General features: G+C 39.0%; 1 protein-coding gene across 10 annotated transcripts in view; it reads right to left on the minus strand.

Annotated features, from left to right (window-relative positions):
* Positions 1–7573: 7573 nt before the first annotated feature.
* The window catches only part of DLG1 (discs large MAGUK scaffold protein 1), a 289399-nt gene continuing 279428 nt past the window's right edge, over positions 7574–17544 (minus strand). For 6 of the 10 annotated variants that reach the window (XM_058556076.1, XM_058556073.1, XM_058556078.1 and 3 more), the window contains 2 exons: positions 12524–12615; positions 7574–11572 (listed from right to left, as the gene is read on the minus strand). In XM_058556076.1, coding sequence (XP_058412059.1) covers positions 11466–11572; positions 12524–12615 — 199 coding nt within the window. In that variant the 3' untranslated portion in view covers positions 7574–11465. The remainder of the gene's footprint in view (positions 11573–12523; positions 12616–17544) is intronic. The other 4 variants (XM_058556072.1, XM_058556070.1, XM_058556071.1 and 1 more) reach the window with 1 other exon arrangement.

Raw genomic sequence — 17544 nt, forward strand, 5'->3', positions numbered from 1 at the left:
GGGCGTGCCGTCGCGGTGTCCGCGCCCCCAGTGCGCACCCGCCCACCCCAGACTGGACGCCTGGGCCGGCCGACCGGACTGGCCTTGGCCTTCTCTCTGGCGCCCCCTGCTGGAGCCAGCGTTCCAGGGCTCTCTCCCCTCAACAATCTGCCCCACTTTCCAGAGCATCCTCCCCTCCTCTTGTCCCGGAAAAACCCCAAATATCGTGTCCAACTGGAGAGGGAAAAGCTCAGATTTAGAAGGAAGATGTCGGAATCCCAGAATCTGAGCTGGAAGGAAGCTCGAAGGCCACTGAATTCATTCACCAGCCTCTCTTCAAGCACGGATTGCACAAAGGATCTGGGGATACAGAGATGAACCCAGGTAGAGACGGTCCTGGCCGGGAGGAGCTGGCAGTGAGGGTATCTCATAGTCTAGACCACTGCCTCTCCTGGGGTTTAGAGAGAGGAAGTGACTTGCCCTGGGTCACGCGTTTAGTCAGCGACGGAGCTGGAACTAGAACCCAGGTCCCCAGCAGAGCCTGGCTCATTCCATCATGCTTTGGAAGATGGGAAGAAGACCAAAGAGGGGACATGTGGAACGGACTGCGGAAATTGTTACCCAGTCATCCACCTCCATTTATGTCCTTATCTTTTGTCATCATCCCCTCACGAGTACCCAGGAATGAGATCCTCCCTGTCTTCGGTAGAGGACACGTGTAATAAGAACACAGAGCAAGAGAGAAGGGACCTCTGGGCCTGAGTCCTTGAGCCTGCTCTGCTCCCTGGGGAAGGGAGCCACGGCTCCTCAGATTGGGCTGTGAGGCTGCTGTTTATCACACCCTGAGATGATCATTGGAAGTTACACGGGCTGGGCTTCAGGAAACCTGAGCTCTACTCTTTTGTTATCACTGACTCACTGTGTGACCTTGGGCAAGTTTGTTCTCCTCTCTGGGCTTCAGTTTCCCTATATGTAAAATGTAGGTCATGATGGCTCTGATATGTCAATCTTCTTTCCCCAACAGCTGTCTGCTCTGCAGAATCCAAGGGGGCATGTGTGGTGGAAGCTGTTTTTCTATCCCCAGCTGGATCTGTTAGGAGGAGGGGCACCTCTTTCTAATTCGCACAAATGGACTAGCAGGTGGCCCTGGCAGAGGGGCTATGGCCTGTCCTACGAGTATGGAATAAATAGAAGTGTCCTTAGCAAGCCTCACCCTCCTGACCATGAGGATGAAAAGGCTCATTCTGTCATGCTCCAGGAGCAACTAGAAGGTATGGCAGGATTTGTGTTCATTACATCGTTCCCGTAGCAAAACTCCAGGTGACACTGATAAGGTGTCAGACAGCCACAACCTAAGAGCTTGGGTGAGCTCTTTGACAATGAGGCCCCTTTCCTCTCTCTCAGGAGTCCTTCCTCAACTGTGACTCATCAGTGAACCTGCTGTCTCTGGGCTCAGGGGCTTCTACATCGGGCCCACTTGCCTGGCCTGAGCATGGACATGGCTTTGTACTGATACCCATGTGTAATGGGGAACTCCATCTCAGCTTGAGCCTGGAGTCTGGATTTCTGGGGTGCAGACATACCTCGGTGTATCAGAGGAATAGGCGGGATGCAATGAGGGAATAACGACCCAGGAGCAGCCTTCTAGCCAGCAGAAGTCCCCTATAAGTTAGTCCCTATTCTGGACTCATATTGAGGTTAGAGGGAGAGTATAAAAAATACAAGAACTGGTTTCACTAACACTTCTGTAAGATGTTGAGGCCTAAGCAACACTGCTTTGGGACCCTCTAACCCTATTCCATAATATGAAATACAAACAGATTTTCTCCACTCTGCCAAAGACACAGCTCTGGCTCTCCAAGGATACAGGGTGCCCTCAGCACGGAGCTTGCTCATCACAGAAGTGAGGAACAGTAGCAGATGCTATGGGATGGAACATACTCAAGACAGCCTCTGGGGACTCAGAAAGAAGAGGGGGCCTTTCACAGATGGCAGAGAACCTGTACTGGCAGGTGGGGGCTAATGAGCCAGCAAAACATGGATGAATAATTCTTTTACCCAGAATCTTAGGAAAATTCATATTTTTTCACTTTAACAAACCAGAATTTATACTTTTCTATTTCTATGGGTCGTAATGTCTTTGACTAATGAAGAACAAGTCCAAACAATTTTTATTCTGGGGGACACTGGCAAGGGCTAGTATACACAGAGAAAATTAGGAACGGTGAACATTTGCCACAGAAAATGTGTTATCAAAGGCTACTACACTCTTATTGCTGACGTCATTCACGGTGTATTTGCTGACCAGTTAATATATCTGAACGTGAGTATTGAGATCAATGGTAGACATATGGAGCAAGTTTTGTGAATAAAAGCTTTTGCCTCTTTGAAAGTATTTTCCCTATGGAGCTGAACTTAGGGGAAGCGGGTTGCTTATGTGTAAGCTCCTCAAAGGCAGATGCTGTGCTGCTGCTTCTCTGTACTCATCACAGGGCCTTGAAGATGGAGGATGATTTCTATTGAACTATAAGTTTTAGGATGTTATTAACTATCATTAAAGTATGGCATGCTGCTGAGGGGGAAGGACTGAGAAGAGCTGCAGAATTTGGGGACTAGGAGGTCCCCAGACAGCTTTGTCTGAGCAGTCTCAGCGGCATGGCGAGGGCTGAGGCTTGGCCAGGAGGCTGAACTCCACGAGGACAGGGGTGGCATCTTGTCTCCCACCATTCCCAATGTCTGGCATCATGTCTGGAATACAGTAGGCACTCAATAAATGTTACTATTTATTATAAAAGAATGGAAAAGTGGACAGACTGTCTCTTTCAAGGTATTTGGCTAAGAAAGTTAGAGGAGATGGGTTGTTTTCAGGAGTCAAGAGATAATTTCTATAGGACAGGAGATTTGATCATACAGTCCGAGCACAAGCAGCCCATGGAGGAAGGAGACTAAAGCTACAGGAAAAGGGGGTAATTGAGGAAGATGTGAGTGAGGAATAAGATGAAGAGGAGAAGCAGAGAGGGTAATCTTGAAAGGAAAAGAGAAAACGCTTCTTCCTTGGAGACGGAAAAGAAGAAGGGCCGGAAAGGCTCCGAGTCAAACCCGCATTCATGTGTAAGTCTCTCAGTCCAGAGCTCAGTTTATTATTTTAATTATCAAACACAAAAGTGTTTTTTCCCTGAAAATTTTCCCTGCAGTCCAGATTTTCAAATGTAGAAGAGGATTAAAAGGCTCCAAGATTAACTCTGGAGATACAGCTTTAAAGCCATTAATAAATCTCCATGTATTTCATTGAATATAAGACTTAATCAGAGTGGAAACCAGATGAAAAGAGGTAAAGAGTAAAGAAGTCAAGAATCCTATATTTGGCTCTGTCACTAAGACTTTCAGAGAAATTATTCATACCCCAGCTACTTCCAAGGAGGGTTTCAGATGCTTATAATGAGAACATATGCACAAGAAAGATAAAACTGAATCAAAAAGAGAAAAATCACAAAGTATGTTCAGGAAGGAACGTTATTATACCAGGAACCAGAAAGGAAAGGAGTATAATTAAACAAAAAAATTTGGCTGATTTGGAGATTTATAGTCAGACCTTTTTATCCACTCCCATCCCCTCCTCCATCCCAACTCTACAGATTTGCAAATGAAGTCACTGCCAACACTTTTGCAGGGCTGTTTTCAGCCCATTAAAAGCTACCGCAGTGAAGACTCCCTTGCTGTACAGGCTCTGGAAAAGCCGGGGAGCAGTGCACTCTGACCACCTGCCATGGGTGCCTCACTGGGTAGAGGAATACAAGAAGGCCACCTAACCTGAAACAGACCATACAACCAAAGAGGTAAAAGCAGCCCAGGGAGTACATGCTTAGTGCAAGGGGACCCCCAATAAGTACTGCAGGAATTCAGGCACCAAGGGCTATAATTGGGAAGGCTTCTGCAGGAGGGATTTAGGGTGGGCCTTGAAGAAAGGTAGGGCTTTGATCATGAGACTTGGGTGGAGAGAATACACAATTAGCAAGGCAGGAATTTGCATGACTGACAGCCAGAGGACAAGCCCTGCAGAGGGTGTGTGAATAAAGGTGTGGCTGGGGAGGTGGGTGGGGGTAGATTTATTGACCACATACTACGTTCCAGGAACTATATGATACAGTACAGGTCAGTTAGTTAGTTTGGGTGGAGGACCCATGAAGGTCATTGAGGAGAGAAGCACAATCCAAGCTGCATCTCAGGAAGTCATCTGGTGGATGACTGATCAGCAAGGGAGCAAAGTAGAAGCTGGGAGATGATGTAAGGGGCCACTGCAACAATCCAGGCCTGGGGTAAGGGCGGGTTAAGGACCTGGATTAGAGTGATGACAGTGGAAATGACAGCAAGAAAAACATTAAGAAACAGTAGTATTTGGTGACTGGATATTTAGGGAAGAGAAATGTCAAGAAGCACTAAGGTTAAAACTGGGGTGATGTATAACTATTCTTAGCAACAGGTAGAAAAATAGCTAAAAGGTTAGTTAAAGCTTTTTCCTAGTAAGGCTAAGTGAGGAACGTCAGAGAAACTAGATCTGAACCAAGCAGTGACTTTTCAGAGAAAGAAAGGGACCTATCATTGAGAGAGATCTTTTCTAGTCTTAATACCACTAGGGAAGTAGATATTTTTGATCAAACGACTCTCACAAGTTTTAGAAAACGTTCTCGTACAGATTTACAGTGTGGAACATATGGGACTTTCGTCTTGTCTTTAGCCCTCCCATCTGTGAGGTAAAAGAACCTAATTTTAGACATCCTAAAGAAAGATTACATCACCCCTTCTAATCATTTCTTCCATCAGAAAATTAACTATATCTTGTTTCACATGCTAATTTCTTTGTGCACTGACTTCTATATAGTTTAAAAAAAAGTCATTCTACTGTAGTTAAAAACTGTCCAAATGAAATTGGTCATTAACAGTTGAGTAGCAGAAATAGGGATGACTATATGCTCAATTTGAGTAGTTTATTCTTACTTTGGGTAAACACCTGTAGTTTCTAAGGTTTAGTCTAGAGCCAATTTAAAGGAGAGACCTAATCTTTTTTGAAAACACACACGTGAGGAAGCAAGTCATACTGTGATAAGAAGGGAAAAGACCTACAAGGCAGAGTGCGCTGTCTGCATGCAAAAAGGTCGCGTGTCAGGCCAGCCCCAGTGGCCTAGTGGTTAAGTGCAGTGTGCTCCACTTCAGTGGCCTGGGTTCGGTCCCTGGGCACGGACCTACACCACTCGTCTCTCAGTGGCCATCCTGTGGCTGCAGCTCACATACAAACATACAAAAAGAGGAGGTCTGGCAACAGATGTTAGCTCAGGGCGAATCTTCTTCAGCAAAAAGAAAAAAAAGACCAAGTGTCAAACCAATCAGGGGGCCACCTCCAGTTCAAGGATTTCCTAAGTGTGCTGCACTAGAATTAGATTTCTGTTAATCACATAGTAATATTTAAGAGGCAGAGAGGTTACCATGAGAAGAAAACTGGTAGTTAATAATTTTAAAAAAACAAACTACAATCCTTTGGTGTTCAACCAACTAGATTTTCTCAAAAGATTAGGGCTGTCTCCATGGACTGTTTTCTAAATTGTAAGCCTATTAGAGAATCTCAGATTTCACAAATGGCTGTTTTCATTTGTTGCTCAGACTATTTTGTTCTCATTTACTATTGTCCTAAATAGCCTACATCTAATTCTCTTAGGACACCAGCAATGAGAATCTGGCACCAGTCACTGGCACATCCAGCTATTGGATCATCTCCGTGTTATTCCTGGGAATCTGAAATTCTAAAAATTCTGAATTGCTTATTCTTGCAGTCTCCTACTTTAGGCACAAGTTTGTTCTGTAACCAGGCTCTTGGTATCTATTACTCTGCATTTAGGATGATAGGCTCCTGTGCAACTGCCAAAATGTGTGGATGCTCACAGTAGAGATGGAGGTGAGGTCGGGGAGGGCCTGTCATGGCTGTCAGATCAGAAACCCATTTCTGGTTCTGCTCTTTGTTCCTGCAGGCCTGGAGTTGCAAACAAGTATAAAAATGTAGTGGGAAAACTGGAAACAATCCCAAAGTCCTTTAACCAGTGAATAGATAAATGAATTGTAGCATATTCATTAAATGAAATACTACACTACTGAGCAATGAAAAAGTAAACTGTTGATAGATGCAGCAACATGGATGAATCTTGGAGGCATTTTGCTAAGTGAAAGAAGCCACACCTCAAATGCTACATAAGATCTGACTCCATTTATACAACATTCTGGGAAAGGCAGAACTATAGGCACTGAGAAAAGATTAGTGTCAGAAGGTTGTCAGAAGTTGGGGGTGGGAGGAGGTATTGACTACACAGGGGCAAGTAGGAGAGGAATTTTTGGGATGATGGAACTGTTTTGTACTCTCAATTGTGGGGGTGGTTACATGACTCTATGCGTGTATAAAACTCAGAATTGTACACCATCAAGAATTTTACTGTACATAAATTAAAAAAATTTAAAAATACATCTAATAAGAAAGTTAGGATAGCGGCTTCCCTTGGAGAAGGAGTAGTGACGAGGAGGGAGCTGTGGGGCACGCCTGGGGTGCTGGTCATGTTTTTTTTTTTGAGCTTCATGCTAGTTGTTACATGGGTGATGTTGGTTTGTAAAATTTCATTGAGGTATATGTACACTTAAGATATTAATACATCTTATATATGTAGGTTATACTTCAATAAAAAGAAGACAAAAAAAGATGGTGGGAGAGAATTCTAGCCTTCACTGTCCTCTGGTCTCCTTCCTCTAATTCTTCCTATATCTGTTTAGTTTACTACTACTATAGGTAATAGAAACCGCTAGAAAAATCAGTGTTGAAACTCTCCCCGGTCAGGTTGGTACCTGTTCCTAAGTCTCAAACAATAATACCACGTTACCTGACCACCAGTTCTGCTCACAGTGCTGTTTAGCAGACCAGGATTTGTTTTGCCAGCTCTCAGGTAACTATTCCTGGGGGAGGAATGGAGAAAGAGCTGGTAGTGGAAAGTCAAGGAGAAAGCAGTCAAGGAGTAAGTAGCGACTACAGTCACACGTCCCTTAACGGCAGAGATACGTTCTGAGAAGCGCATCATCGGGTGCTTTTGTCCTGGGAATATCATAGTGTACTTACACAAACCTGGACAGTATAGCCTACTACACACCTAGGCTGTATGGTACTAATCTTATGGGTCCGCCATTGTATACGCAGTCCATCATTGACCAAAACATTAGTTATGTGGCACATGACCATACTCTATTCTTAGTCAAATTGAATGAAACAGTATGTATCTTACCTGGGCAATTGACGTAGTCCTTTTCAGACCCGTTTCTAGACTCTCAACAGTTAATGTTTAAGAGAATTGCTAGGGACTGTTGGGTCTAGCACTGTGCAGAGATGTGACATGGCTTATGGAAATCTTGATGTCTTCCAGTTCCATGTTTAAGGTTAGGAGTTAGAGTAGGTCAAAGTCACACCATCCCTGACAAAGAGTAGGTATCCTCAGAAGAAGAGATGAGTAAACATGATTATAAGGACTGAAATGTAAATAATTTCTTAACTAAAATCTGTCAAGGAAAGTTTCTCTATAGGTAATGAAGAATGGTGGACCATACTCTTCTCTCTCTGTCTTCTGCTACCAAGCACAAACACACTCAAGAGCAAGGGGAAGAACAGGTATTGAGTTAAGTATCAGATGCTGTGATTGGTGTTTTGTACACACTACTTTATTTAACCCTTATAACAATCTTGCAAAGTAGTCATTCAAATCCCATTTAAAATATGGCAAAATGAAGGCTCAGATTAATGTATACAAGGGGAGTTAGAACAATCCCAGGATTCTGATTCCAAAGGAAGAGGGAATTACCTTTCAGAGTATACTATGCGCTAGCCCCCTTCAATGTAATCTTATTGGTTCTCAAAATATCTCCATTTTACAGACAAGTAAACAGAAAGAGTGATGACACGACTTGCCCACAGTTAGCTACATAACCAGTAAGTGGCAGAGCTGGCATTCAAATCGAGATCTGATTCCACAGCCCACATTCTTCACATTTGGTATTCTGCTGCCAAGGCCAAAGAGAGCTATACTGTGCAATTCTGGAGGGAGATGAACGGAATCTTCAACATCGGACTGAAATACCAGATAATCTAAAACTTGGGTCAGAAAAGTCACATTCATGTTTTTCCCTGACATCTTACAAAGCCAAACACCTCAAAAAACCTCTTAAATTTACTTTCTTGTTATCAGTAATTCAAATCTCAAGGGACTGAGTAACCAAGCAAATTCAGTGCACAGCATGGGAGGAAAAGAAACTGTCATAGTAGAAAAACCACTGTTCCAGAATCCAGGAGTTAAAGGTTCTAATCCCGGCCCCATTCCTGATCTGCCGTGTAACTTTGATTAAGACACAGGCATCTCTGGGATTCTGTTTCTCCACATGTAACTTACGAGTATTCAGGGCAGAGAATCCTGGAAGGTAACTGTTTACTCTCATACTTTAGAAAACAAATTTTCCTCATTAGTAAAGTCCCCAAGTTGCCATCTTTGGAGTTTAAATACTGTGTAGTGACTTAGCAGGTATTTGTTAACCAGAGTGTATTCTGCTGGAGTGAGCTCTGCAAGCTTGCTTCCATCATTTTTTAAAGAGCCCTGGGCAGATACAGAATAGGTAAGCAACCAGAAATGTGGAGTCACATTTAAGAGGTTTTTATTTTTGCCAACTTAAGGACACGAAGAAGCATATTAAAAAATAGGAACTATTTCATAAACCATTTGAAATAGTAATATTCCCTGTGTATCAGAATAGTGGACTTTTTTCTAATGAATACTATTCCATTTTTGGTTCTAAAGAAGTTCTTTCTTTGTATGTCACTGTGACAGTGCCAGGCTGACTTGTTTCTGAGAAAGAGTCATTTCAGCTGTGATGGGAATGACTTGTTCTATGGGTCTGTCCTTACTTACTGTGTGACTCTGGGCGAGGACCTTCATCTAAGTCTTTCTTTATCTGTAAAGGGGCACTAAAATAACATAATTTAAGTCACAGTGCCTTACATAGTAGGGACTGAAAAATGAGGCAGCACAGGATGTCAGAAAGAACCTGGGGCAAAGAGACTTGGATACAAATGCCAAGCATTGCCACTTACTAGCTAAGTCATCCTGGACAGGTGATTTCACTTAAGCCTTATAGTGGTGCTGGTAATTCTTTTTTAAATTAAATGATAACATACTAAAGTAGTTGTTGCATAGTAGTATTAAGCAATTACTACTTTTACTGCTAATTCTATACAATCTAGAAAGCTGCACAAAAGTTAGTATTTCCTTACAAAAATAAGCACTTAGCAAGGACATCCAGAAAGCAATGTAATATACATTTTAACACATAAATGGCATCACTTTATATAATCTCCTGATATTTCACAACATGTGACCAGTAAATACTTCAAAATGGCTTATGCTGGGGTCTTGCAGTAAGGTGATTTCTGGGGCTCTTGACATCATTTTACAATGATTTTCTTCTACTATGTTTATGTTTGGTAACAACCTACTATATTTGGTGTTAACCGCTATATTATATATTTCAACATGTTAACATAGTTCTGAAACCTACAGAAAAAATTTTTATTAGGCTGCCTAATGGCTCTTGAATTCAGTTTATAAATTACATGATGCCCAAAATTGCTCCAAGAAAATGTTAGCTTGTAAAATAATTTTTTCTTTCAGAATTCAAGACACATTTAACATATGGATTTTACAATAAAGTTTATTAGCTGTTCTCCTCTTTCTCATAAATGGAATGGATAATGTTGATAATTCTTTACAAACCAGTACTCATTTGTTTAAGAAACTGTAATGAGGAGGTTGTCAAAAACACATATTTAATAACTCCAAAAAAGCAATGGGAAGCCAAACAAAATTATTAATATAAAAGACCAGAGAAACTGATTTCTGAAATCATATCTACGTTTCACTAAAATTTCTTAAAATTGCTCACCATAAAGATCTGTGCGACTCTAGTGCAGAGCAGCTACGGGAGACGAAAAGGTGTGCAGTTTGAGGGGAACACACTCACACACGCCAGGCTCTTGCCTGCTGCCTATTAATGAAAGGAGGGGAACTGGAGGGAGAGGCAGAGGACCAAACCCAACCCGATGACAAGAACAACAGCAACAACAACAAAAACCAGGAGCCATTTGAAAACCTTTGCAGAAAAGAGGAGAACACGCCCATACTTTTACTCGTAATCTAATTTCCCTAAAGGTTTCTTTCCACAACCACCATACCCTTGTTCTCAGTTCACATGATTAAGGAAGATAAAGTCTAATCAATTAATATTTAATTTAAAAACCAAACAAAAAGTTAAGAGTAGGTGGCAAAAGAAAAAAATATATTTTAAATATATATATATGTTTGTGTGTGTGCAACTATGTAAAGAAAATAATTCCCATAGTTACAGAGTTTAGTTAAAGAAAGTTTTATATATATTTATATATATATATTTTATTATAACAAAATAGGCAGTTATTGTGGGTAAAATATTCATTAAAATCTGACCCCTAAGAATACATTTAGAGTTTTAGACTATGAATTGGACTCCTTTTCCATTGCCATAATGATTACTACATCACCACTGTAATGTCTGTTTTATCTGTATTTATGTCTATGAAATTTTCTCAACCTTATGTGTAAAAGGTGAGCTCCCCTAGCACCTAAACATGGCCTCAATTCAGAAAATGTGATGATCGTTATGCATGAACAACTTTTGGAAGACACTATAAATAGTGCTGCACAAGTAGATTAAAAACATTTAAACACTGCTATTCCTAGCAAATGTATCAAAAAAAAAAAAACCTTAAACAAGACTTTAAGAACTCTTATGAAAAATGAATATCCCCTGTGAAATTATGCAAGTTAACCCAGACAATAATTTTGAAATTAAAAAACACATATTTTCCTTATTTGTCTATAATGAAATATTTGCTTTGATAACAGAAGTCAATTGAGAAAAGGACTTGAGAGCTAATATATTGGCCAAACCATGCTATTAAAGTTAAGCGTGCATTGTTGCTCAAAGTTTACTAAATCACTGATTAAAACCACTGTTCTTTCACTTATATTGAAATTTGAAAAGAATGTATATAAAGCTTTTCTGAAAATCTCTTAAAGTTACTTTCCCTTAAACATTAAGGAATTTTACCACAATTTCCCCGTCTCCCCAAATCCTTAATAGCTGGTCAGGCCACTCCATCTTCAGTTCTGAAAAATGGCCACGAACCAATAGTGACATAAAATAATACAGATGCTACAACTGGAAGGAGACACTAGATGTCAAAAGTGAGTGCAGCTGCAGACCATGATGGGTGGGATATGGTGCAACATGGAAGGAGTACTGAAGATAGACTCCAGAAGGAAAGGGCAAAGAAGTGTCAAAGAAAATAAGATGGTAGAAAAGAGAAACAGAAACATCAGTCCTCATAGCTTTTCTTTTGCTGGAACCCAGATGTAAGGACCAGACTGTTCTTCTATGATCTGCTTCACTTGGTTGTAAATGTCTTCCAGCGTATCTCCCTGTACAATAGCTGTAATAATAGAAACAAAATCAGAAATCTCCATTAACTGTCTGTCTTCACCATTACAACTATTGGTGAAATAGTATACGTTAAATCTTAGAAACAGTTACTCATCCAGGAAGAGACACCATTTACATATTGTTTGCTTAGTAAAAACTGCTCATTTCACTAATTTTCCTATTTGAAAAGTTTAAAAATTTTTATTTTAAAAATTGATCATAAAGTAAGATTTGGTGATTTTTACTTTGGTTTGTGTATTTGGGAAATATACGCTGACATATTTAGAGGCAAAAGGGCATCTGTCTGCAACTTACTCTAAATGTTTCAGAAAAAAATTATAAATGTGGGGAACACAGGTGAAGAGTATATGAGAATTGCTGGTACTATTCTTGTGCTTTTTCTGTAAGTCTGAAATTACAAAAACAAAAAACAAAAACAACACAGGGGTTACAATACCATGACACTTAATGGTACTTAGTGTGAACACCAAATATAAGCTGATCATTATTTCAAACAAACAACAGTAACGACAAAAACCTGTCCAAAGATACCTAAGGAATAATTTAAAGGACAAAAGGAATGAGAGAAGATTATTTGGGAATTGCTACCCACTCTTTTCTTTTTAAACAAATAATACATTAAAATGGGTCAAAATTTATAATGGATAAAAGAAAAGTCAGTTTCATAGAAGAAATCAGGCCTGAATCTATTTTTCTCCAGTCAAGTATGAATTATTCCTATACATGCCATCCTAATCAACAATTTAAGAAACTACGAATTTCAAGATTCCTCATCACCACTGCCTAGCTTAGATGAATTATTCTGAAAATGACAGGACTAATTACTACTAATTACTACTGGAAGATGTGGACATAGTTCAAAATACATTTCAATGGGTCAGTTCATATGGTTCTAAAGCAAAATTCTACCATAAAGGGCAGTGCCACATGTGACACCAACCTGTGAAATGTTCAGTAAATTCTTGTTCCAGTTTCATGGCTCTCTCAAATGTCTTTCTGGCTTGTTCTTCTGTCAGACGCTTATTCATTTCCCTGTACAAATACATTTAGAAACTGGTAATTACTACAGTATAATACTTTCTGAAAAAAGACAACAAAGGAGATAAGACACATAAAACATAAAATCATGAAAAGCTGAGCTCTGTCGAGAATATGGATGTCATTAAAAACAAGATTCAGTCACTAAATATATAGCTTTACACTTGGAATGACAGAAGGATTCAACACAATTTTGCATTGGCTCAAAGCAGCCAAAAAAACTAAGCATTTGACAGTTTTGACTTTGATGAAAATTTCATATTAAACTATGACTTACAGATCTACCTACTAATTTATAGATAAGAAAGGGGACACGTGAAAATGTTAAACAACACTACGAAAAGGCAATCAGCAAAATACAGTCTAGGGAAAACTCAGCATAAGAAATGACTTGGTTTTTTCAAAAAATAAATATAAAAAAAAAGATATTGAGAAAGAAGCTATAGATTAAAAGACTTATCAATCGTCATGAATAGACCTTATTTGGAACTTGATTCAAACAAATTAAAAAAACATAAATAAAACTTACGAAACAATAAGGAAAATGTGAACTGATGATGTCAAAAAACTTCTGCTTAAGTGTAACATCACAGTGATGTTTTTTAATAAGGAATTCTTATCTTTCAAATATATACTGAAATATATGGATGAAATCATACAATATCTGGGATTTGTTCCAAAATAATCTGGAGCAGAGGGGTAAGGAGGTGAGGGGATAGATGAAACAAGACTGGTCATAGTTGATGATTACTGTTGTAGCTGGATGATGGGTATATGGGAGTTTGTTCCCAACTTAAGAGGGAAAGCTTTCAATAATTCACCATTAAATACGATGTTTGCTTTGATATTTTGTAAATGACATTCATCAGATTAAAGAAATTCCCTTCTATTCACAGTTTGCAAAATGTTTTTGTCACGAATAGATGTTAATTGTATCGAATGCTTTTTCTGCATTTATTAAAATGATCATATGCTTTTATTCCTAAAATGTTAATGTGGTACACTACACTAATTTTTAAAAATTATGGTAAAATATACAGAACACAAAAGTTACCATTTTTAAGTTTATAGTTCAGTGGCATTAGTAATTTCACATTATTGTGTAACCATCACCACCATCCATCCCTATTGTTTTTCTCATCTTGTAAAACCCAAACTCTGTACCTATTAAAAATGTCTCCCACTCTCACTTCCCCTCAGTTCCTGGCAACCACCATTACACTTTCTGTTGCTGTGATTTTGACTACTCTACGTACCTCACATAAGTGGAATCATACAGTTTATTGGTCTTTTTGTGACTGGCTTATTTCACTTAGCATGATGTCCACAAGGTTCCTCCATGTTGTAACATATTGCAGAATTTCCTTCCTTTGTACGTATAGACCACATTTTGTTTATCCATTCATCTACTGATGGACACATGGGTTTCTTCTATGCTTTAGCTATTGTGAATAATGCTACTATCAACACGGGTGTACAAATCTCTCTTCAAGATCCTGCTTTCGATTCTTTTGGGTATATAACCAGAAGTGGAATTGCTGAATTATATGGTAATTCTATTTTCAATTTTTTGAAGAACTGCCATATTATTTTTCACAGTGGCTGTACCATTTTACATTCCCACCAACAGTGCACAAGAGTTCCAATTTTTCCACATCCTCACCAGCACTTGTTTTCTTTTCTTTTGATAGTAACCATTCTAATGGGTGTGAGATGATATCTCATTGTAGTTTTGATTTGCATTTCCCTAATGATTAGTGATCTTGAGCATCTTTTCATGCGCTTGTTGGCCATTTGTATATCTTCTTTGCAGAAATGTCTATTCCAGTCCTTTGCCCATTTTGAATCAAGTTGTTTGGTTTTTTGTTAAATTTTAGGACTTTTCGATATATTAATCCCTTATCAGATATATGATTTGCAAATATTTTCTCCCATTTTGTGAGTTGCCTTTTTACTTTGTGGATAGTATCTTTTGATGCACAAATTTTAAAAAATTTTTAGGAAGTCCAATTTGTCTCTTTTTTCTTTTGTTACCTTGCTTTTGGTGTCATATCCCAGAAATCATGGCCACATGTAATGTTGTGAAGCTTTTGTGCTATGTTTTCTTCTAAGAGTTTTATTGTTTTAGGCCCTTCATTTAGGTCCTTGATCCATTTTGAGTTAATTTTTGTATATGGTGTTAGGTAAGGGTCCAGCTTCATTCTTTTGCATGTGGATATGCAGTTTTCCCAGCACCACTTGTTGAAAACATTGTACTTTCCCCCATTGAATCGTCTTGCATCCTTGTCAAAAATCAACTGACCATGTATGGGAGGGTTTATTTCTGAGCTCTCTATTCTATTCCATTGCTCTGGATATCTGTCTTTATGCCAATACCACACTGTTTTGATTACTGTAGCTTTCTAGTAAACTTTGAAATTGGGAAGTGTGAGTCTATCAGTTTGTTCTTTTTAGAGACTGTTTTGGCTAATTGGGGGGTCTCCTGAGATACCATATGAATTTTAGCATGGGTTTTTCTTTTTTCTTTAAATTTTTTATTCATTTATTTATTTTCCCCCAAAAGCCCCAGTAGATAGTTGTATGTCATAGCTGCACATCCTTCCAGTTGCTGTATGTGGGACACGGCCTCAGCACGGCTGGAGAAGCGGTGTGTCGGTGCGCACCCAGGATCCGAACTCAGGCCGCCAGCAGCGAAGCGCACACCTAACCGCTAAGCCATGGGGCTGGCCCAGTATGGGTTTTTCTATTTCTGCAAAAAACATCATTGGGATTTTGATAGAGATTACACTGAATCTGTACATCACTTTGGATAGTACTGACATTTTAATGATATTAAGTATTTCAATCCATGAACATAAGATCTATTTCCATTTATTTATATTTTAATTTCTTTCAGCAATGTTTTGTAGTTTTCAGTGTACAAGTCTTTCACCTCCTTGGTTAAGTTAATTCCTAAGTATTTTATTCTTTTTGATGCTATTGTAAATGAAATTGTTTTTCTAATTTCGTCTTCAGATTGTTCGTTGTCCATGTATAGAAATGCAACTGATTTTTTTTTGTGTTGACTTGCTGTGCTATTTTGCTGAATTTATTAGTTCTAATAGCTTTTATGTGGAATCTTTAGGGTTTTCTACAGATAAAATCATATCATCTGCAAACAGTGATAATTTTACTTCTTCCTTTCCAATTTTGGAGCCTTTTATTTTTTTTCCTTGCCTAATTCCTCTGGCTAGAACTTCCAGTACTATGTTGAATAGAAGTGGTGAAAGCAGGCATCCTTGCCTTGTTCCTCACCTTAGAGGAAAAGCTTTCAACCTTTCATCAATGAGTATGACATCTGCTGTGCATTTTTCATACACGGCTTTCATCATGTTGAGGTAGTTTTTTATTCCTATTTTGTTGAGTATTTTCATCATGAAAGGGTGTTGGATATTGTCAAATGCTTTTTCTGCGTCAATTGAGATGATTCTATGTTTTTTTCCTGCATTTTGTTGATGCTGTGTATTAAGTTGATTGATTTTCATAAGTCAAACCATCCCTGCATTCCAGGAACAAATCCCACCTGCTCATGGTGTATAATCTTAATACATCGGTGAATTCTATTTACTAGTATTTTGTTGAGGATTTCTGCATCGATGTTCATAAGAGATACTAGTCTGTAGTTTTCTTTTCTTGTAGTATATTCGTATGACTTTTTATCAGGATAATGCTGGCCTCATAGAATGAGTTAGGAAGTGTTTCTTCCTCTTCAAAGTTTGAGAAGAATTGGCATCAGTTCTTTAAATGTTTGGCAAAATTCACCAGTGAAGCCATGGGCTTTTGAAGGTCTAGGGCTTTTCTTTTCTGGGAGTTTTTCATTACCAATTCAACTTCCTTACTAGTTATGGGTCTATTCAGATTTTCTATTTCTTCGTGATTTAGTCTTCGTAGGTTTTGTGTTTCTAGAAATTTGTCTATCTAGGTTATCTATTTTTTTGGTGCACAACTGTTCATAATACTCTTTTAATCCTTTTTATTTCTGTAGAATTGGTAGTAATGTCTCCACTTTCATTTCAGATTTTAGTATTGGAGTCTTCTTTTTTTCTTAGTCCATCTAGCTAAAGATCTGTCATTTTTGTTGATCTTTTTGAAGAACCAACCTTTGGTTTCATTGATTTCTCTTGTTTTCTATTCTCTATTTTGTTGATCTCTGCTCTAATCTTTATTTCCTTCCTTCTGTTAGCTCTGGATTTAGTTTTTCTTTTTCCAGTTCCTTAATTTTGTAAAGTTAGGTTGTTGATTTGATGTCTTTCTTGGTTGTTTTTTTTTTTTTTTGTGAGATCAGCCCTGAGCTAACATCTGCCAATCCTCCTCTTTTTTTTTTTTTTTTTTTGCTGAGGAAGATGGCCCTGGGCTAACATCTGTGCCTATCTTCCTCCACTTTATATGGGACGCCGCCACAGCATGGCTTATCAAGCAGTGCGTCGGTGCGCGCCCGGGATCCAAACCAGCGAACCCCGGGCCGCCGCAGCGGAGCGCATGCACTTAACCGCTTGCGCCACCGGGCCGGCCCCTGTCTTTCTTGTTTTTTAACACAAATAGCTATAAATTTCCCCCTTACCACTGCTTTTGTTGCGTCCCATAAGTTTGGCATGTTGTGTTATTGTTTTCATTCCTAAGTACTTTCTAATTTCCCTTGTGATTTCTTTTTTCATCCATTGGTTGTTTAAAAGTGCGTTAATTTCCAAAAATCTGTGAATTTTCCAGTTTTACTTTTGTTATTGGTTTCTAACTTCACCCGGTTGTGATCAAAAGATACTTTTATGGTATTTATCTATTAAAATCTATTGAGACTTACTTTGTAGCCTAACATATGATCTATCCTGGAAAATGTCCCATGTGTACTTGAGAAGAATGTATATTCTGTTGTTGTTGGGTAGGGTG

The sequence above is a fragment of the Diceros bicornis genome, chromosome 15, assembly GCF_020826845.1.
Source record: "Diceros bicornis minor isolate mBicDic1 chromosome 15, mDicBic1.mat.cur, whole genome shotgun sequence".
Lineage (NCBI taxonomy): Eukaryota > Metazoa > Chordata > Mammalia > Perissodactyla > Rhinocerotidae > Diceros > Diceros bicornis.